Source organism: Moschus berezovskii, chromosome 4, assembly GCF_049115385.1.
Source record: "Moschus berezovskii isolate FMDL1 chromosome 4, NW_MosBer_1.0, whole genome shotgun sequence".
NCBI classification, from domain to species: domain Eukaryota; kingdom Metazoa; phylum Chordata; class Mammalia; order Artiodactyla; family Moschidae; genus Moschus; species Moschus berezovskii.
In genome coordinates, this window is record NC_142463.1 from 67434012 (window position 1) to 67451805 (window position 17794).

The following is a 17794-nucleotide window of genomic DNA, read 5'->3' on the forward strand; positions in this document are numbered from 1 at the left end:
TGTCCAGTTCTAACTGTTGCTTTCTGACCTGCATACAGGTTTCCCAAGAGGAAGGTCAGGGGGTCTGGTATTCCCATCTCTGGAAGGATTTTCCACAGTTTATTGTGATCCACACAGTCAAAGGCTTTGGCATAGTCAATAAAGCAGAAATAGATGTTTTTCTGGAACTCTCTTGCTTTCTTGATGATCCAGAGATGTTGGCAATTTGATTTCTGGTTCCTCTGGCTTTTCTAAATCCAGCTTGAACATCTGGAAGTTCACGGTTGACGTATTGCTGAAGCCTGGCTTGGAGAATTTTAAGCATCACTTAACTAGTGTGTGACATGAGTGCAATTGTGTGGAACTTTGAGCATTCTTTGGCATTGCCTTTCTTTGGGATTGGAATGAAAACTGACCTTTTCCTGTCCTGTGGCCACTGCTGTTTTCCAAATTTGCTGGCATACTGAGTGCAGCACTTTCACATCATCCTCGTTTCGGATTTGAAGTAGCTCAACTGAAATTCCATCGCCTCCACTAGCTTTGTTCGTAGTGATGTTTCCTAAGGCCCACTTGACTTCACATTCCAGGATGTCTGGCTCTAGGTGAGTGACCACACCATCGTGATTATCTGGATTGTGAAGATCTTTTTTGTACATTTCTTCTGTGTATTCTTGCCAAGGTCATACCTTTTCTTAATATCATCTGCTTCTGTTAGGTCCATACCTTTTCTGTCCTTTACTGAGCCCATCTTTGCATGAAATGTTCCCTTGGTAGCTCTAATTTTCTTGAAGAGATCTCTAGTCTTTCCCATTCTATTGTTTTCCTCTATTTCTTCCCATTGATCAGTGAGGAAGGCTTTCTTATCTCTCCTTGCTATTCTTTGGAACTCTGCATTCAAATGGGTATATCTTTCTTTTTCTCTTCTGCTTTTGGCTTCTCTTCTTTTCACAGCTATTTGTAAGGCCACCTCAGACAGTCATTTTGCTTTTCTGCATTTTTCTTGGGGATTCCAAATAGCTCAACTGGAATTCCATCACCTCCACTAGCTTTGTTCGTACTGATGCTTCCTAAGGCCCACTTGACTTCACATTCCAGGTTGTCTGACTCTAGGTGAGTGACCACACCATCGTGATTACCTGGGTCATTTAGATCTTTTTTGTACAGTTCTTCTGTGTATTCTTGCCACCTCTTCTTAATATCTTCTGCTTCTGTTAGGTCCATACGATTTCTGTCCTTTATTGAGCACATCTTTGCATGAAATGTTCCCTTGGTAGCTCTAATTTTCTTGAAGAGATCTCTAGTCTTCCCCATTCTATTGTTTTCCTCTATTTCTTTGCATTGATCACTGAGGAAGACTTTCTTATCTCTCCTTGCTATACTTTGGAACTCTGCATTCAAATGGGTATATCTTTCCTTTTCTCCTTTGCTTTTTGCTTCCTTTCTTTTCACAGCTATTTGTAAGGCCTCCTCAGACAGCCATTTTGCTTTTTTGCATTTCTTTTTCTTGGGGATGGTCTTGATTCCTGTCTCCTGTACAATGTCACAAACCTCCATCCATAGTTCATCAGGCACTCTGTCTATGAGATCTAGTCCCTTAAATCTATTTCTCACTTCCACTGTACAGTCATAAGGATTTGATTTAGGTCATACCTGAATTGTCTAGTGGTTTTCCCTACTTTCTTCAATTTCAGTCTGAATTTGGCAATAAAGAGTTCATGATCTGAAAGTGCTGCACTCAATATGCCAGAAAATTTGGAAAACTCAGCAGTGGCCACAAGACTGGAAAAGGTCAGTTTTCATTCCAATTCCAAAGAAAGGCAATGCCAAAGAATGCTCAAACTACCACACAACAGCACTCATCTTACACGCTATTAAAGTAATGCTCAAAATTCTCCAAGCCAGGCTTCAGCAATACGAGAACTGCGAACTTCCAGATGTTCAAGCTGGTTTTAGAAAAGGCAGAGGAACCAGAGATCAAATTGCCAACATCCGCTGGATCATCGAAAAAGCAAGAGTTCCACACCTATTTCTGCTGAATTGGCTATGCCAAAGCCTTTGACTGTGTGGATCACAATAAACTGTGGAACATTCTGAAAGAGATGGGAATACCAGACCACCTGACCTGCCTCTTGAGAAACCTGTATGCAGGTCAGGAAGCAACAGTTAGAACTGGACATGGAACAACAGACTGGTTCCAAATAGGAAAAGGAGTCCGTCAAGGCTGTATATTATCAACCTGCTTATTTAACTTATATGCAGAGTACATCATGAGAAACACCTATCTGGAGGAGGCACAAGCTAGAATTAAGATTGCCAGGAGTAATACCAATAACCTCAGATATGCAGATGACACCACCCTTATGGCAGAAAGTGGAGAAGAACTAAAAAGCCTCTGAGGAGAGTGAAAAAGTTGGCTTAAGGCTCAACATTCAGAAAACTAAGATCATGGCATCTGGTCCCATCACTCCATGGCAAATAGATGGGAAAACAGTGGATACAGTAGCTGACTTTATTTTTCTGGGCTCTCACTGCAGATAGTGATTGCAGCCATGAAATTAAAAAACACTTGCTCTTTGGAAGGAAAGCTATGTCCAACCATACAGCATATTAAAAAGCAGACACATTACTTTGCCAACAAAGGTCCGTCCAGTCAAGGCTGTGGTTTTTCCAGTAGTCATGTTTGGATGTGAGAGTTGGACTATGCTACAGGGATACATTGTAAGTAAGAAGGCAGGGAGAACTGTTAAGAGTTGAATAATAATTTGGTTGAGAAATGCTGTGGCTGGTGGGGGCAGGGATGGGGGCAATTGGAGCAGAGAAAAGTGATAGATTTAAGGGATATTTAGGGTACTAGTTAGAGGATTTGGATGTGGAGAGAAAAGTTAAAAATGACTTGTGTCAATAGGCTTTCTGACCTGAATTAGTGGATTGGGGGCACCATTCACTGAGGTGAGGAGATTGGATATTGTTTGCCAATAAAATGTCTGTAGGAGATGACAAATGGGGTTCTGGATATATGGGTCTGAAATTCAACAGATAGGACTAGGCTGTTACAGATTTAAGTGTATTCAGAGTAAATGAAGTTGTTCAGTGAGAAAGACAGAATTCAAATATCTAAGAAAAGGCAGAGGAGATAAAGAAGGAACAGAGAGAAGGTAATTCACAAATGTGCAGCATCACAGGAGCCAAAAAAAAAAATGGGTTTAGGAAGGCCAGAGTGGCAAATTCTGTTTTGTTCAACTCTCTGTGACCCCATGGAGGCTCCTGTCTATGGAATTTTCCAGGCAAGAATACCATAAGGGGTTGTCATTTCTACTCCAGGGGATCTTCTAGACCCAGGAATGGAACCCACATCTTTTGTGTCTCCTGTATTGACAGGCGGATTCTTTACCACTACTGCAACATGGGAAGTAAGAGGTAAAGTTGGATGGAACTGGGAAGGTTCCTTTAAATCTAGGAACATGGAGGTCATTAGCAAAGTCTGAACAATAATGGGTACAGTCTAGATTATAGCAGGTTGAGGGTAAGTGAGGACTGTGTATTTGTGTGTGTTGTGTGTGAGAAAGTAGAATCATCAAACGAGAAGAACTTTTTCAAGTTATTCCACTTTGCAGTCACATTTTTCAAAAGTCCAGAGCTAAGTCATCAGTCCCCTTTAGTTTCTAATACTGACCTATTTGGTGCTCTTATCCAGTCTCGTGTCTTTTTGGTGGTTACCAGTTTGGAGTAATTAGAAACCATGCTCCAATAAACATTATTTTATGCATTAAAAAAAAAGTATGGATGAGATGATATCAAACCATTATCCTTCCTCCAGTCCTTGAGGTTCTATGCTGCTACTCTGCCCTAATACCTACTACTTTGTCCCTTGGTTATTTGGTACTCATCAAACATAAGACAGCTTCCTGTTGTAGACCCTTTGCACTGGCTATTCCTTGCTCCTGGAGTGTTCCTCCCTAAGATCTTCACAAGGCCCTCTCCCTCTCTCTTCTAAGTCTGTTCCTATGGCACCTTCACGAAACTCACCTGACCACACTATTTAAAATTCCAATTTGCTTCCCTGATACTCTTATTTCCCTCTACCCTGCCTTACTTCTTTTCTTCACACAACTAACACGTATAAGTTTAACATACAATAAATTTCATTATGTTTATGACAAAGATAAAATATTAAAAGCAACAAGAGAAAAATGACAAATAAGATACAAGGGAACTTCCATCAGATTATCAGCTGATTTCTCAACAGAAACTCTACAAGCCAGAAGAGAATGGCATGATATATTTAAGTGATGAAAGAGAAGAACCTACAACCAAGAATACTCTACCCAGCAAGACTCTCACTCAGATTTGATGGAGAAATCAAAAGCTTTCCAGACAAGCAAAAGTTAAAAGAATTCAACACCACCAAACCAGCTTTACAACAAATTCTAAAGGAACTCTAGGCAGGAAACAAGACAAGGAAAAGACCTCAGAAAATAAACCTAAAACAATTAAGAAAATGGTAATAGGATCAAACATATCGATAATTACCTTAAATGTAAATGGATATGTTTGATCCCATTACCAAAATGGTAATGGTTCGTAGTACCAATCAAAAGACACTGATGAAAACGTGCCATATATGTACTTCCACTTACCACATCACTGTTTGATCCCCCAAACTGTAATTATTTTATAGTTAGGTTAATCATGTTCCCATTATGGCTTGCAATTGTCATTATCTTTCACTTTTTGTCTGGCTATTGATTGTGAAAATGGATAAACATCTTTTATTATTGTGATTGTGTAACTATTATTCACTTAATACCATTGTATCATGATTGGTCAACAGAAAAATAATAGAACTCTATATCACCAAAAATGTCATTTAATAGAAAAACCTGTAATAACTTTTTTTGACTTTATTCCAATAATTTAATAGAAAATTAAAATAATAAATAATATGAAACAAATTGGGAAGATGCTGGCTGGTGAAGGCCCAGGTCAGCCCAGTATTAAGGATGTAGGGAGGGTGGCGGGGAGGAGGAGGGAGCAAACAACCCTGCACAACGGTGAGGAGGCGGCTCAGAACGCGGTGGGTGTTATTATGGGCTGGCTTGACACTTTGGCGTGTGCGATGTACTAAAAAAAGAGAAAGGGAATTCTAAATCCTTCTAAACCAGCTGGTTGGGGGAGAGGGCAGGACAAGGATGGGGATGAAGGAACGAACGTAGGCCTTCTGAAGGCCTCTGAGGGGAGGGGCAGGAATGTACCGTGTGGTTGGCAATGAGGTGGGAATGGATGGAAAAGGGCCAAAGTGAACTGTACCATGTGATAAAGGGATGGAAGGGAGACCCACGACTTGGCCAGCAAAGCCGGGGAAAAGATCTGGGAAGGGGAGGAGGAAAAGAGAGAGGGACTTGGGTCCCAGTGGCTAGAGGAAAATGCAGGGCAAAACTCAGTCCTTGAAGACAATCTGTTGGCCATGAGGACGCTCATCGTGGGTGATGTGGCGCCGGACGTGGATCCTGCGGACACGGTGCTCTCGGTTCTCCTCGTCCTCCCCTCGGCTGGCCCCGCCACCTCCAGCGGCACCCCCTGTGGCCTCCAGGAGGGCTGGGTCTGGACCTCGGGGAGTCTCGTAGATCAGGATGTTCAGGGCCTCCTCAAAGATCCGGGCCTCTGGGAATTCCACCTTGGTCTGCTTCTTCTCCGTGGCATAGACAATGGAGGTGCAGCACACCTCGGCGATTTTGCGGCCCTGCCCGTAGAAAGACCAGCAGCAGATCTCGTCCCCCAGAACATCCTTGAGGAAAAGCAGCCGCCCGTGGAAGCGCAGGGCCAGTTTGTCAAACAGCTCGATGTTCTTAAGTAGGTTGTCGTCTGAAGTGCTGGTGTAGGAGTACTTGTTGTTACTGCGGTTGTGCAGGAGCTTCACCACGGGCTTGGAGATGCTGACCAGGAGCTGCTGCTCCTCCCAGGGAGATGTCACCGTAGGGATGAGGCACAGCGGGGACACGTTCTCCCTTTTTTGCTGCAGTGCCAGTTGGCAGTCCTCAATCAGTCCCTGCACTAGGTAGTAGTGGGCTTCGCCCAACAGCTCCCCCAGTTCTCTGGTGCTCTCAGGCAGTGGCACAGACCCGTCCCGCAGGTAGTTGAGGATTGTACCAAAATGGCGGCCGCTCCGGTCAATCAGCACCCAACGTCCGCCGTCAGTGAGCACCTCCGCGCGGCCGCTGAACATGGCCTTGAGCCTGGTGTCCTGTCCGGTGAGGGTGCGCAGCGTGGTGTAGTGCAACGAACCGCTCACGTTCAGCTTCACGTACTTGCTGTTCGTGGTCAGCGGCTTGAGACCGTAGGCGGCGGGGCCAGGCTCGAGACCCGAGGGCTTAGCTACCTCCAGGGACGGCGCCTCGGCCGCCGCCGGGCCCGAGGCCTCGAAGGACATGCCTGGTGGTGGCGGCGGGCAGCGACCCTAGGTTCTCTTCGCGCTCCCTGGCCGCTCCAGAGACTCCGAGGCCTGAGCCCTCGGACCGAACCGCTGGCCCGCACGCCCCTACGCCTGTAATAACTTTTTAAAATCCAGATGCATATCGGAATTACCTTGGAAATTTTTGAAAAATACAAATGCCCAGATATTGTTTTCTCCAAAGCTCCAGATATGTTTCTAGTGAGCAGTCATGTTTAAAAACAACTGGACTATATGATGATCTTTTGTCTAATTTGTTTCACTTTTTCTATTTCATATTCAGTGCTACTATTCCACTTAGTTTACGTTTCCCAATTTCTCCTTCTCTCTTTTTTGTTGTTCTTTCTCACGCCTTTATCAAGTATAGTAGAAAAACTTTTGTATACATATATATAATACGTATAATATATATATATCTTAGATAACATGAATTTTTGCCTAATTAAAAAATTTATGGCATTAAATAAACAAATCTAAGTTGGATAAGGAAGGGAGTGAAGATATAAAGAGGCTGAGGGGAATTAAAAGGTTCCACGAACTACAGCAGTGATTGTCAAACTTTAGTGGTGTAAGAATCACTTGGAAAGGGGCAGATTCTGAATTATTCAGTAGGTCTGGGGTGAAGACCAAAATTTATTTTCAACAAAGATCCTAGCTGATTCTGACGTAAGAGGGCCATGGGCCAATTTTTGAGTAGTAGTGGATTTGAAATGATAGTTTAAAGTGCTATTTTGAAAGAAGCTGAGAGAGAGAGAAATAGTGTGCGAGTGGTAATATTTCCTGCAGGAATAGTTGGTTACTGTGTGAGATGACTAATTCATCATCTCAAAGATGGAACAGCCTCGAATGATGAAAAGTTGAGAGTATGCCCAAGGGAGTGGGTGGCTGAAGTGGACAGTGAAGTGGAAATAAATATTACCAGAGAGGAGTGCCAAAAGTCTAGGTAATAATCCACATGGACCCTAAAGCTGCCCCAGATGATGGCAGCACTTTTAGGCAACCGGCAAAACTATGAACAAAGTTCAAAGCCATTAGTAAATGAGGGAAGGGAACTACAGGTGGGTAGAGATCAAGCAAACCATACGAAGTTGAAGGACCTGTAACTGGCCAAGAGTTTCTATGCAATGGCAGAGAAGTGAAACTGGCCAATAGTAGGTGAACCCTTATTTGTCTGGCAGGCTTTACATACATCAGTCCATTTCACCCTCACAAACTTCATATAAAGTGAAAGTGAAGTTGCTCAGTTGTGTCCGACTCTCTGCGTCCCCATGGATTGTACCCTACCAGGCTCCTCCATCCATGGGATTTTCCAGGCAAGAGTACTGGAATGGGTTGCCATTTCCTTCTCCAGGGGATATTCCAGACCCAGGGATCGAACCCAGGTCTCCCGCATTGTAGGCGGACACTTTACCGTCTGAGCCACCAGGAAAGTCATATAAGTAAAGTAGGTGCTATTTTTATTCCACTGCTATGAGGAAACAAGCTGTTTTAATACAGTTCAGCAAAAAAAAAAAAATAAGGATCTCCAGAATATTGTTAGGGGTGAGGTTAGCAATGGAAATATTCCTTTAAATTTTATTTGTACTGAAAGATTTTTTTTCAATATCCACCAAGTAATTTTATATTAGATCATTTAATAGAAATAACACATTCTGCATGTATCAAGAGTTCTGTCTACTCCATGCCTTGATGATTTCTTCAGCAGCATCCAGTGTACTGTCTTTCTGTAAATTAATGGAATAGTCATCATTACAAACCAAAATAAATTCAAGATGAAGATTTAAATACAAAAAGTATACCACAGTCAGTCCACCTGTAAGAGTCATGTAGTGATTTGGGAACTGAGTGGTCCTCAACCCCTGATAACTTGAGCCAGGCTTTAGCTGGTCCTTGGCCTCTGCAGCTAAGACAGAGTCCAAGAGCATGGCATGGGGCTGGGGGATACCTTGAGTAGTGTCACTGGGAGCTCTACCCTGTTTTAAACCACTTACCCTCAGCAGGAACACAGAAACTGGGAAATGGCATCTACAGCATCATCCTTTGCCTTGGTGGCCAAATATACAAGTCACAAGCTCTTTAAGGAGCCTAGCAGCAAATCAAACAGGCTGAATATTTATAATGCTATTATCCCATTGCTGTCAGGCTAGAAAAGTGAATGAACCTTACAAGAATTCAATGTTAGGAGAGCTACAGAAGTGTCAACAGCGATCATTACATTTTACTGTTTTGTGATGCTGGCTGCCAGTTCAGAGCACTTCATTACTACTATCCTGACACCAAAAGAACTCTACAGATTAACTAGTATGGGGCCAAGGAACATTACCAAGAAAATGATCAACAATCTGTATATACAGCTCAGTCTGAAAACAGCTTAACCTAATCCCAGCCAAAACCATGTCTGTCAGTGTGGATGCCCTCACTGCCAAAGACTCAGACTTATAAATGACACTGATGCAGGAGGAGAGCCGGGAGGCTGTACTGATGAGACCCATATTTACTGTTTAGTTCATCTGGGTAGGAAGAGTGCAAAATCACAGACTTCTTTCAAAGAGCCTTGTAGACAACATAAGGAAACCCCTCCCTTAGCTCCCAACAAAGAGGATGCCAAGCGGAGTGAGACTACAGTAATAAATTAATATACAATAACAGAAAAAAGTCAAAGAATACAGAAAAGTTTACACTGAAAAATAATCATCTGTTTCTTCCCTTCTCATGCCTTCCTACTACTCCCATCATCCTTTAAGTCAACTTCCTATGGCAATTTTGATTTTAGTTCTAGTGATTACCATCAAAATCTAAATAATGTATGCTCCCAGTTTTTTAATTTATCAACTTCAGACAATGTTTACCATTCTCTGCTCTGAATGGGGAAACACTGGTTCTTTCGCACTACTCTGCTCCCTCCTATTGAAGTCTCACAGTTATAAGCTCCTAACACCACAGTTAGAGGGCCAACTGTAAAGATACAATTTATTTGTTTTTTGAATAGGTAATATGTACATATGATATAAAATTAAATTTACGGATAAACTTCCTCTTGCTTTCTCTACTCTTTTCCTTTCTCTTCCATCTCTACAGAATGACTTATTCCAAAGCCATTAGGTGGGGCTGAGGGAAACAGGAGACCATGTATGGGGGTGGGAGAGCCTCATCAGCCTGGTGCAGGATGCTACAGCCAGAGTGAAGTAAGAGTTTCCAACATGGGTGGCCTGAGCTGCTGGTTATGACAGCAGTGGCACTGATCAGGACCAGGGTGTCAGAATCGAGGGGGTGAGTAAGCAAGGCATCTGTATGGCAGGAGAGTTCCGGCAGCATGGAGCCTGGAGGGGATGAGGCAGGCATCTGCCGGTGCAGACGGGTATGGAGTGTCAGAGCCGGTAAGGGAAGAGGGGCACTTCTGTGCAGTGGGTGACAGTGGCGGCTCTGTGTGTGGTGTTGGAGACTCAGAGGAGGGTATCTCAGCAGGAAGGTGATGGAAGCAGGTCAGCACATGGTGCGGAAGCTCAGGTGAGGTGAGCACGGTGACCATACAGGGGACAGGGGCGGCAGACTGCTAAAAATGTCAAAGCCTGAGTAGGGTAAAAGGTGTCTGTCGGGGTAGTGGGTGGAGCGGCAGTAGCACTGACAGGAGACGGGTCACACGCAGAGGTACTGATTAAAGAAGTGGTTAGATGATGAGCCAGGTGCTTTTACTGTCAATACTGTCAAAGAAGGGAGTGACTAACATGTATAGCGAGAAAGCTAGAATAAACTTAGAGGTGGTTTCAATGTATTTAGATAGATAAAAGAATAAGTAGAATAGACACAGACATAGAAAAGTATGGATATACATTTACATGTTCTTCATCTCTGTCTTCTGGGAGGGCCTGGGAATACTAATGCCCCAATGAGCACTCCTCATGCCCAGATCTTGGTTTCTTAATACCATTCTCCAGTAAAAAGGTGATTTCAGGTTGAGTTGGACAATGACAAAATGAACCTACTGCATCTTGAAATGTCAGAAAGTAAGAAAATGCTCAAAAAATGATGGAGACATGTCAAAGGAAACAGAGACCAGCTTAATGGGGCTCCTAATGGCCAAATTTTGGAAAATCTGAGCATCAAAATAAGTAATAATAATAAATTTTAACCCACTGAATAAAACGAGAATCTATGAGTCCTTACATATATGAATGGTTAAATGAATAAATTATTTGATGTGATAGGGAATATTTTTCATAGTTTCAAAGTACCTCACCACAAAACATTTATTATTCATCAAGGAAAAAAATGAAACTTTACAGTAGAGAAGCCTGGCAGACACCACCTCAATAAAATGATTAAACTTAACATCACCAGTAGTGATAAAACTAAAATCATCTGCTACCTGATAGGATGCAAAACAATGAACAAACTATCACTTCTATGGTTTCTACTAAAAGTGCATAGCCTGAATCTATCCATGAGTAAATGCCAAACAAACGTTGAGGGACTTTCTTCAAAATAATTGGTCAACAATTTTCAAAAGTGTCAAAATTGTGAAAATCAAGGAAATCTGAGGAGACTTCCCAACTTGAAGAAGACATGACAACTTAATGCAATGCACGATTCTGGCTTGGACTGACTGACTGATGACTGGTTGATTGACACAATTGTGGCCTGGATTTATTTATTTGCTTGTTATAAAAAAGGACATTATTGGGACAATCAATGAAACCTGAATTGGATCCGAGGATTAGACAGAATAATATAGCACTCTCAAGTTCATGATGTTGATGGTTATATTGTAGAAGAATGTTGTATAATGGAGAATACGTAAGAAGGTATTTGGCGGAGGCAGAGGCATCAATAATTAAGTTAGGAACTTGCTCTACAATTGTTTGGAAAAACAGTTTTCAAAACTTACTTACTGAGACTATTTAAACATATATTTCTTTAGGTAACCCAGCCTCCCACCCATCTCTCTCAGCCATTCAGTTTTCCTTCCCAGAAGCAACACTGGATTTTATTATGTATCTTTCCAGAGAGACAGCTGAGGCATTTAAAAGCTTCTTCTCCTTCCCTTCCTTCTTTTCCTTTTTATGTAAATGATACCGTTCCACACAAACTAGTCTGCTCCTTGCTTTTCACTTATTCTCTAGCACTCCACAGAGCTGCTTCACTCATTTAGGTATGTGAATGTACCATAATTTATTCAAGCAGTCTGCACTGGTGAATACTGTGGTTGTCTATTATAACTCTTTGATATTACAAACAATGCTTCACTGAAAATCCTTGAATACAGACCTTCAATATGCAAGTAAATCCACAGGAAAAAATCCTACAAGCAGAATTGGTGGGCCAAAAGACATGTGCATTTACATTTAGATAATTTTCAAACTAACCACTATAGAGATTTTACAAATTATACTTGTACTCTCAATCAATGCATGAGAGTATCTTAGGAAACTTTCCAGTTGTTTTGGCTATTTCCAATCTAACAGATAATATAAAACTTCATGGCAGTTTTATTTTTCATTTCTCTTATTATTGAGATGTTGTATCCTTTTATATATTTGACAGCTACTGAGGATTTTACTAATAACCATTGTAAAGTGCTTGCTGCCTTTGGTTTGTTTTGTCCTAAAATTCAACCTGCTTTCTTTCAGTTTCCACTTTCTTGGCATGTTTTGGCATCCTTTTATTTTTTGCTTTTCCAAGCAGTTGGGTTAGGTGTGTCAGCTTTCCCTAGGGACTTGATGTTGCTCCACTGTCTTCCAATATTGAATGCTGATGCAAAGGAGGTGAGTCTACACTGATCTTCCTCCTCTCCTGTCTCCCTGGAGGCCTTGATCACCTTGCGTAGGTACCAAAGGATCATTTATAAAGTCCAATATATTAAACAAGGTACACCTCAGTGTTTTTCTGTGACATTCCTGAGGCAAGCCATTTCCTTCCTTGTTTCAAATGGAGGATTCTCAAAGTAAAATTGTTTCCCAATTCCATTTGTTCTGCCCCCCTAACCCGTACCCTCCACTCCTCCAGGAACTCTAGGTATATCATTTGTCTTCCACATTTATACTTTTTCTAACATTTAAAAACTCTTTGTTCCTGGGAATCCCCTGGCAGTCCAGTCTTTAGGACTCCATGCTTTCACTGCTGAGGGCCCAAGTACAATTCCTGGTCCAGGAACTAAGATCCTACAAGTTGTGCAGTATAGCCAAAAAAAAAAAAAAAAATAGAAATTCTTTGTTCCCTTCACTTCTTTTCATCCACTTTTCTTAATCCTCAGTGTGCTTACAGAAGAATTTAGTGTTCTCTATGCTGGGTGTTCACTGGAAGGACTGATGCTAAAGCTGAAACTCCAATACTTTGACCACCTCATGCGACGAGTTGACTCACTGGAAAAGACTCTGATGCTGGGAAGGATTGGGGGCGGGAGGAGAAGGGGACAACAGAGAATGAGATGGCTGGATGGAATCACCGACTCGATGGATATGAGTTTGAGTGAACTCTGGGAGTTGGTGATGGACAGGGAGGCCTGGCGTGCTGTGATCCATGGGGTCGCAAAGAGCTGGACATGACTGAGCGACTGAACTGAACTGATGCTGCTTCCAATGTCCCTACAGTTACCAATAGCTATATTTTTTCCCTTCAATTTCTTACCTAATCTCTGACAGCTACCGTTTCATCTTCTTACATTATCTTGCTCTAGCTTTCCTGAATTTTGAAAAACATCTGCTGTTAACTCTTGTTTTAAATGTTTTGAATTTGAAATATAACACTTTTTACTTGCTCTATGGCAACAGTTCTTTATTGGTTTTGGTTTTTTGTTGTTGTTAAATATTCTGATACTTATTTTTCATTGTATCTTTCTCCCTCTCCTTAATAGCATCTTTGCAGATTCATAGCTGGTTCCTTCTTATTACTCACTTTTGGGTGAATTCTCTTTGTAAGCTCCCACAGCCAGCACGATTACGGTTCCTGTTGTTCTGGGTAATGAGTAAGCTGCTTGCTGGCTCTATGATTTGAACATGTATTTGCAGATTTATATAAAGGAAGAGACAGGAAAGAACTAGAAGGGAGTAGAAATTATCTTTGGCTCACAGTAAAGTTATATATGATTGATGGAGAGTTCAATGAAGGGGAGTTCTTTTAGACTTTATTTCTTTTTAACTAATTTAACTGTCTTCCTCCAATTTAATGTATCCACCTTGCCTCAACACAGCTTTAGCAAAAATGAGAGGAAAGAGAAAATCTATAGCCCTTTCTTTCCACTTGGCTCGCATAGGTACTAGATGACATGACCGTATGTTTCTACTCTGCCTTGTCCATGCTGCCAAATGGGTCTGGAGAGGTTTCCACTCCCAGTGCACTTACTGTTCCTGCTGTTCTGGATAACGAGCAGGCTACCTATTGGCTCTGTCTATTACGACTGAACTGAACTGAACTGATTAGGACGTAGAAGCAGGAGTCTTTCTCCGTGTCTTCCCTCTACCACTTCCTTCACTGTATTTGGCAGCTCTTCCTCATTTCCTGGGGGATTTGGAATTTGTTTTCCATTTTCCTAGCTGTTCTTTTTAAAAAATAATTTCCAAGAAGAGAATGGGAGAAGGCCTGTTGACCATTTCTAAAACTGTAATTCTTATGTTACTTTTTTGTTCTATTAGTTCTGCTTATAACTTCAAATGATATACATTTATACCTCGATAAATCCACTATAAGATGCAAGTATTAATGGCCTTACCCTTTCTTCTACATTTCAGATAATTAAATGTTGACATTGTTAGATTGTTAAAATTTATATTCTATTCTAAATAAGTTTCCCATAGTTTGTCTATATGGTGTCTCTAAAAGTTGAAAATAGCGTTTACATTATTCTGACCAGATTTATAGATGAGTGTATTGGAATAGACAGTGCCTTAATTTGGTAAGACTGTTTTCAGTAGTGATAACATCTTAAAAATAGCAACAATACATTCAAATTATTTTTTAGCACAGATCTGATGGTGCTGAATTCTCTTAGCTTTCATTTATCAGGGATGTATATTTTGTTTTCAGTGTAAAAGGATATCTTCCTGAATATAGAATTCTGGCTGACATATTTTTTATGTCAGCACTTTAAAGGTGCCACTTCATTGTAATCTGGTCTCTACTGTTTCTGATAAGAAATTAGTCAACATTCATATCTTTGCTCCCATGCATGTGAAGTGTAGTTTCTCTCTGGCTGCTTTCAAGATCTTATCATTATCCATAGCTTTCAGCAGTTTAATTATGATGTGTCAAGTTGTGATTTTATTTGTATCCTGGGGAGTTCACTGAATTTTTAGATCTCTAAACTGCTATTCACCAAATATAGGAATATAAGGAAATTTAGTCCTTTTTTAAAATATCTTTTTTTGCCACATTCTCTCTCTTTTTTTTTTGATACTCCAGTTACATGTATATTATTACTTGACATTGACTTTGAGGCTCCGTTTATTTTTTCAAAAGTAACTTTCCCCTCTTTTTTCAGATTGGATGATTTCTATGGATCTGTATTAAGGTAGACACTTTTTTTTTCTCACATCCTCAATCTTCTGTATGTTAAGACCATATATTTTTCATACCAAGTATTACATTTTACAATTCTTTAAGTTCCATTTGGTTGTCTTTTTAATTGCTTTAATCTAGTTGCTCATTGTGACTGTATTTTCCTGAACACATTTATAATATCTGCTTTAAAGTCCTTGTCTACTAATTCCTATATATGAGTAACCCTTAAGATCGGTTTCTATTGACTGTATAGAAGTCACATTTTTTTTCTTTTTCATTAAAGGTTGCATTTTCTTGTGTCTTCACGTGTGTCTGGATATTTTAATGTTACAGGTAAGGAGTCTAATTATGTTGTAATCCAATAAACTCAGCTTCAAAAGGTGCTGAGTTTTGTTCTGATAATTTTATGGTAGCAAGCCAAAACTTAAAGACGGCATATGAGCACATCATGCCTAAAAATAGAAGAAGAAAAAAAAAATGGTGCTTTATAAACCAGAAGGAAGGACATTATAAATGTGTAGAACAGGGAACTTACTTTAATGAAGCAAAATCGCACAAATTTCTCAAACTGTAATTTGGTCTCTGCATTACAAAATGCTGAAACTGGGATGGCTGACAGTTTCTGAAAAACAAATAGGAAAAATAGGAAAACTACTTACACTTTAAATATTTAGAGCACAAACATTAAAAACAAATAGATACTTCTAAATATTCACAATAATTTCCAAAAGAAATGTACTTTTAAAATCCTCCAGAGAATTCTCTGGTAATCCAATGGTTAGGATTCTCTGCTTTCACTGCCAAGGGCCTATGTTCAATCCTTGGTCACAGAACTAAGATCCTGTAAACCGCATAGTGTGGCCAAAAAATAAAAAAGATAAAATCTTCCAAATAACTGTGAGTAGAATATCAGGGAATAAAATTACAGTTCACATTTTTCAAAGCATGTCAACAGGCTTCCTTCATAAATTAACTATAACATACAGCACAATATTGCAAAAGCCAATAAACATTACCTTGTTTTTAATCATCCATTTCACGAATTTATAGTCATAAGGTTCATTGCTGTCCTTCATATCGAAGAGGTCTACATCTAAAACAATAATAAAAATTGGATGGGCTGTGTATTCTATTTGAGGCAAAGTGTATTTCATTTGTCTATTAAGATTCAAAATTTCCTCATGCTGGATTCATACTGCATGGTATAGTGGGAAGTAAGGGATTCCCAGAGCTTTACAGATATAATACTCTAAAGCACTACTCACATATACATCTGGTTGACCATGTTTGTGTATACAGCTTTTAGCCCTGGAAGACAGTAGGAAGAGGCAGGACAAAGAGGAGTGTTACCTTTCCATTTAGAAATAACATATGCCTCTATGATCATTATTAAGGAAATAACCTCAATTTTTAAGGTATTCATCTGTAAGAATTTTATGGTAATTCATAAAAATAAAATGGTAATTCATTATTAGATTGTGAGCTCCACAGGGATATTGCAATTTATCACCATCTCCATCTCCTAGGTCAGTATCTAGCATGTAAGTACTGAAAAGCATGTTTGTGGAATGAGTAAATTAATACAATTCACTATTTATGAAGGGAAAATGTCTATATAGTTCTCCCAAGTGATGTATTTATTGTTTCCCCCTTCCAAATATTATGCTTAATTTTTTAAAAATTTAGTGGAAAAACTTCAAATACACATTCCTATATCTATCTTTTGTTCCAATCTCGCTTTAAGGTCTGGACAAGATATTTCTCTGGCATTGGGATTCAGCAACCTACATTTCACATTGTTTCAACTGTACTGACTTGTACTCAAGATCTTTTTGAATGCCCCAAAGCAACAAACACTGATGGTCACGGTAATCAATTATTTTATCCTTTATTGTGGCTACCCTGGTAGCTCAATTCATAAAGAATGTGCCTGCAATGCAGGAGATCCAGGTTTGATCCCTAGGTAGGGGAAGATCCTCTGGATAAAGGACTGACAACCCACTCCAGTATTCATTCTTGCCTGGAGAATTCCATGGACAGAGGAGCCTGGCGGGCTACAGTCCATGGGGTCGCAAAGAGTCAGACATGACTAAGCAACTAACACACACATACTTTATTGCTCAAAATAAATCAAGGCAGTTATATACTTTCTTTTATTCACTAAATAATACTGGGTCCCTTCAAATTAATAGTGTAAAAACCTTGACACTAAAGAAAGTTTCACTTTTATTTTTTTAAATGACTTAATATGGCTTTCCTTAATGATTTTATTTCAATTTTCTCCTGTGATTTAAGAACGTAAAATTTCCATATAATAATGCTAATAATATTATACCATTTATTACTATTTGTTAAACACGTTACATGATTCTCTCATTCATTTGTCCTATAATTCTGTGAGATGCAACAATTCTCATTTTACAGATGAAGTTAAATTCCTACTTTATGTCATATGTATGTATGTGTGTTTAACTCAGATTTGACTCTAAAAAAATGACAACTTAAAATAGGATCTAATTGCAAATCATGCGAAAACTCCAAGTGACAATTACCTAAGAGTAGCGACTTAGCAGCAGTAGCAGCATACTCAGAGTTAACTGGAGAGCAGTGATTACAACAATAGAAGAAAAAACAGGAGGGTACTGACAAACTGTAATTAACACTGTCTATACTATTCATTTATTCTTTTTTTTTTTAATTTATTGAGGTATAGATAGTGAGGGAAAGGAAGGCCTAGTGTGCTGTCGTCCATGGGGTCGCAAAGAGTTAGACACAACCTAGCAACTGAACCGGAGAAGGCAATGGCAAGCCACTCCAATACTCGTGCCTAGAAAATCCCATGGACAGTGGAGCCTGGTAGGCTGCAGTCCATGG

General features: G+C 40.1%; 1 protein-coding gene, 1 long non-coding RNA gene and 1 pseudogene across 5 annotated transcripts in view; 1 reads left to right on the top strand and 2 right to left on the bottom strand.

Annotated features, from left to right (window-relative positions):
• The window catches only part of LOC129541843 (uncharacterized), a 44129-nt gene that overhangs the window by 20582 nt on the left and 5753 nt on the right, over positions 1-17794 (top strand). Inside the window, exons 2-4 of one of the 2 annotated variants that reach the window (XR_016037212.1) lie at positions 14901-14930; positions 15204-15253; positions 16665-16788. This is a non-coding gene — a long non-coding RNA (uncharacterized LOC129541843). The remainder of the gene's footprint in view (positions 1-14900; positions 14931-15203; positions 15254-16664; positions 16789-17794) is intronic. The other variant, XR_008682906.2, reaches the window with a different exon arrangement.
• On the bottom strand, positions 4974-6753 carry LOC129541839 (BTB/POZ domain-containing adapter for CUL3-mediated RhoA degradation protein 1 pseudogene; annotated as a pseudogene).
• The window catches only part of KYAT3 (kynurenine aminotransferase 3), a 70298-nt gene continuing 60474 nt past the window's right edge, over positions 7971-17794 (bottom strand). For all 3 annotated transcript variants that reach the window (XM_055404144.2, XM_055404143.2, XM_055404142.2), the window contains 3 exons: positions 15937-16013; positions 15456-15542; positions 7971-8151 (listed from right to left, as the gene is read on the bottom strand). In XM_055404144.2, coding sequence (XP_055260119.2) covers positions 8089-8151; positions 15456-15542; positions 15937-16013 — 227 coding nt within the window. In that variant the 3' untranslated portion in view covers positions 7971-8088. The remainder of the gene's footprint in view (positions 8152-15455; positions 15543-15936; positions 16014-17794) is intronic.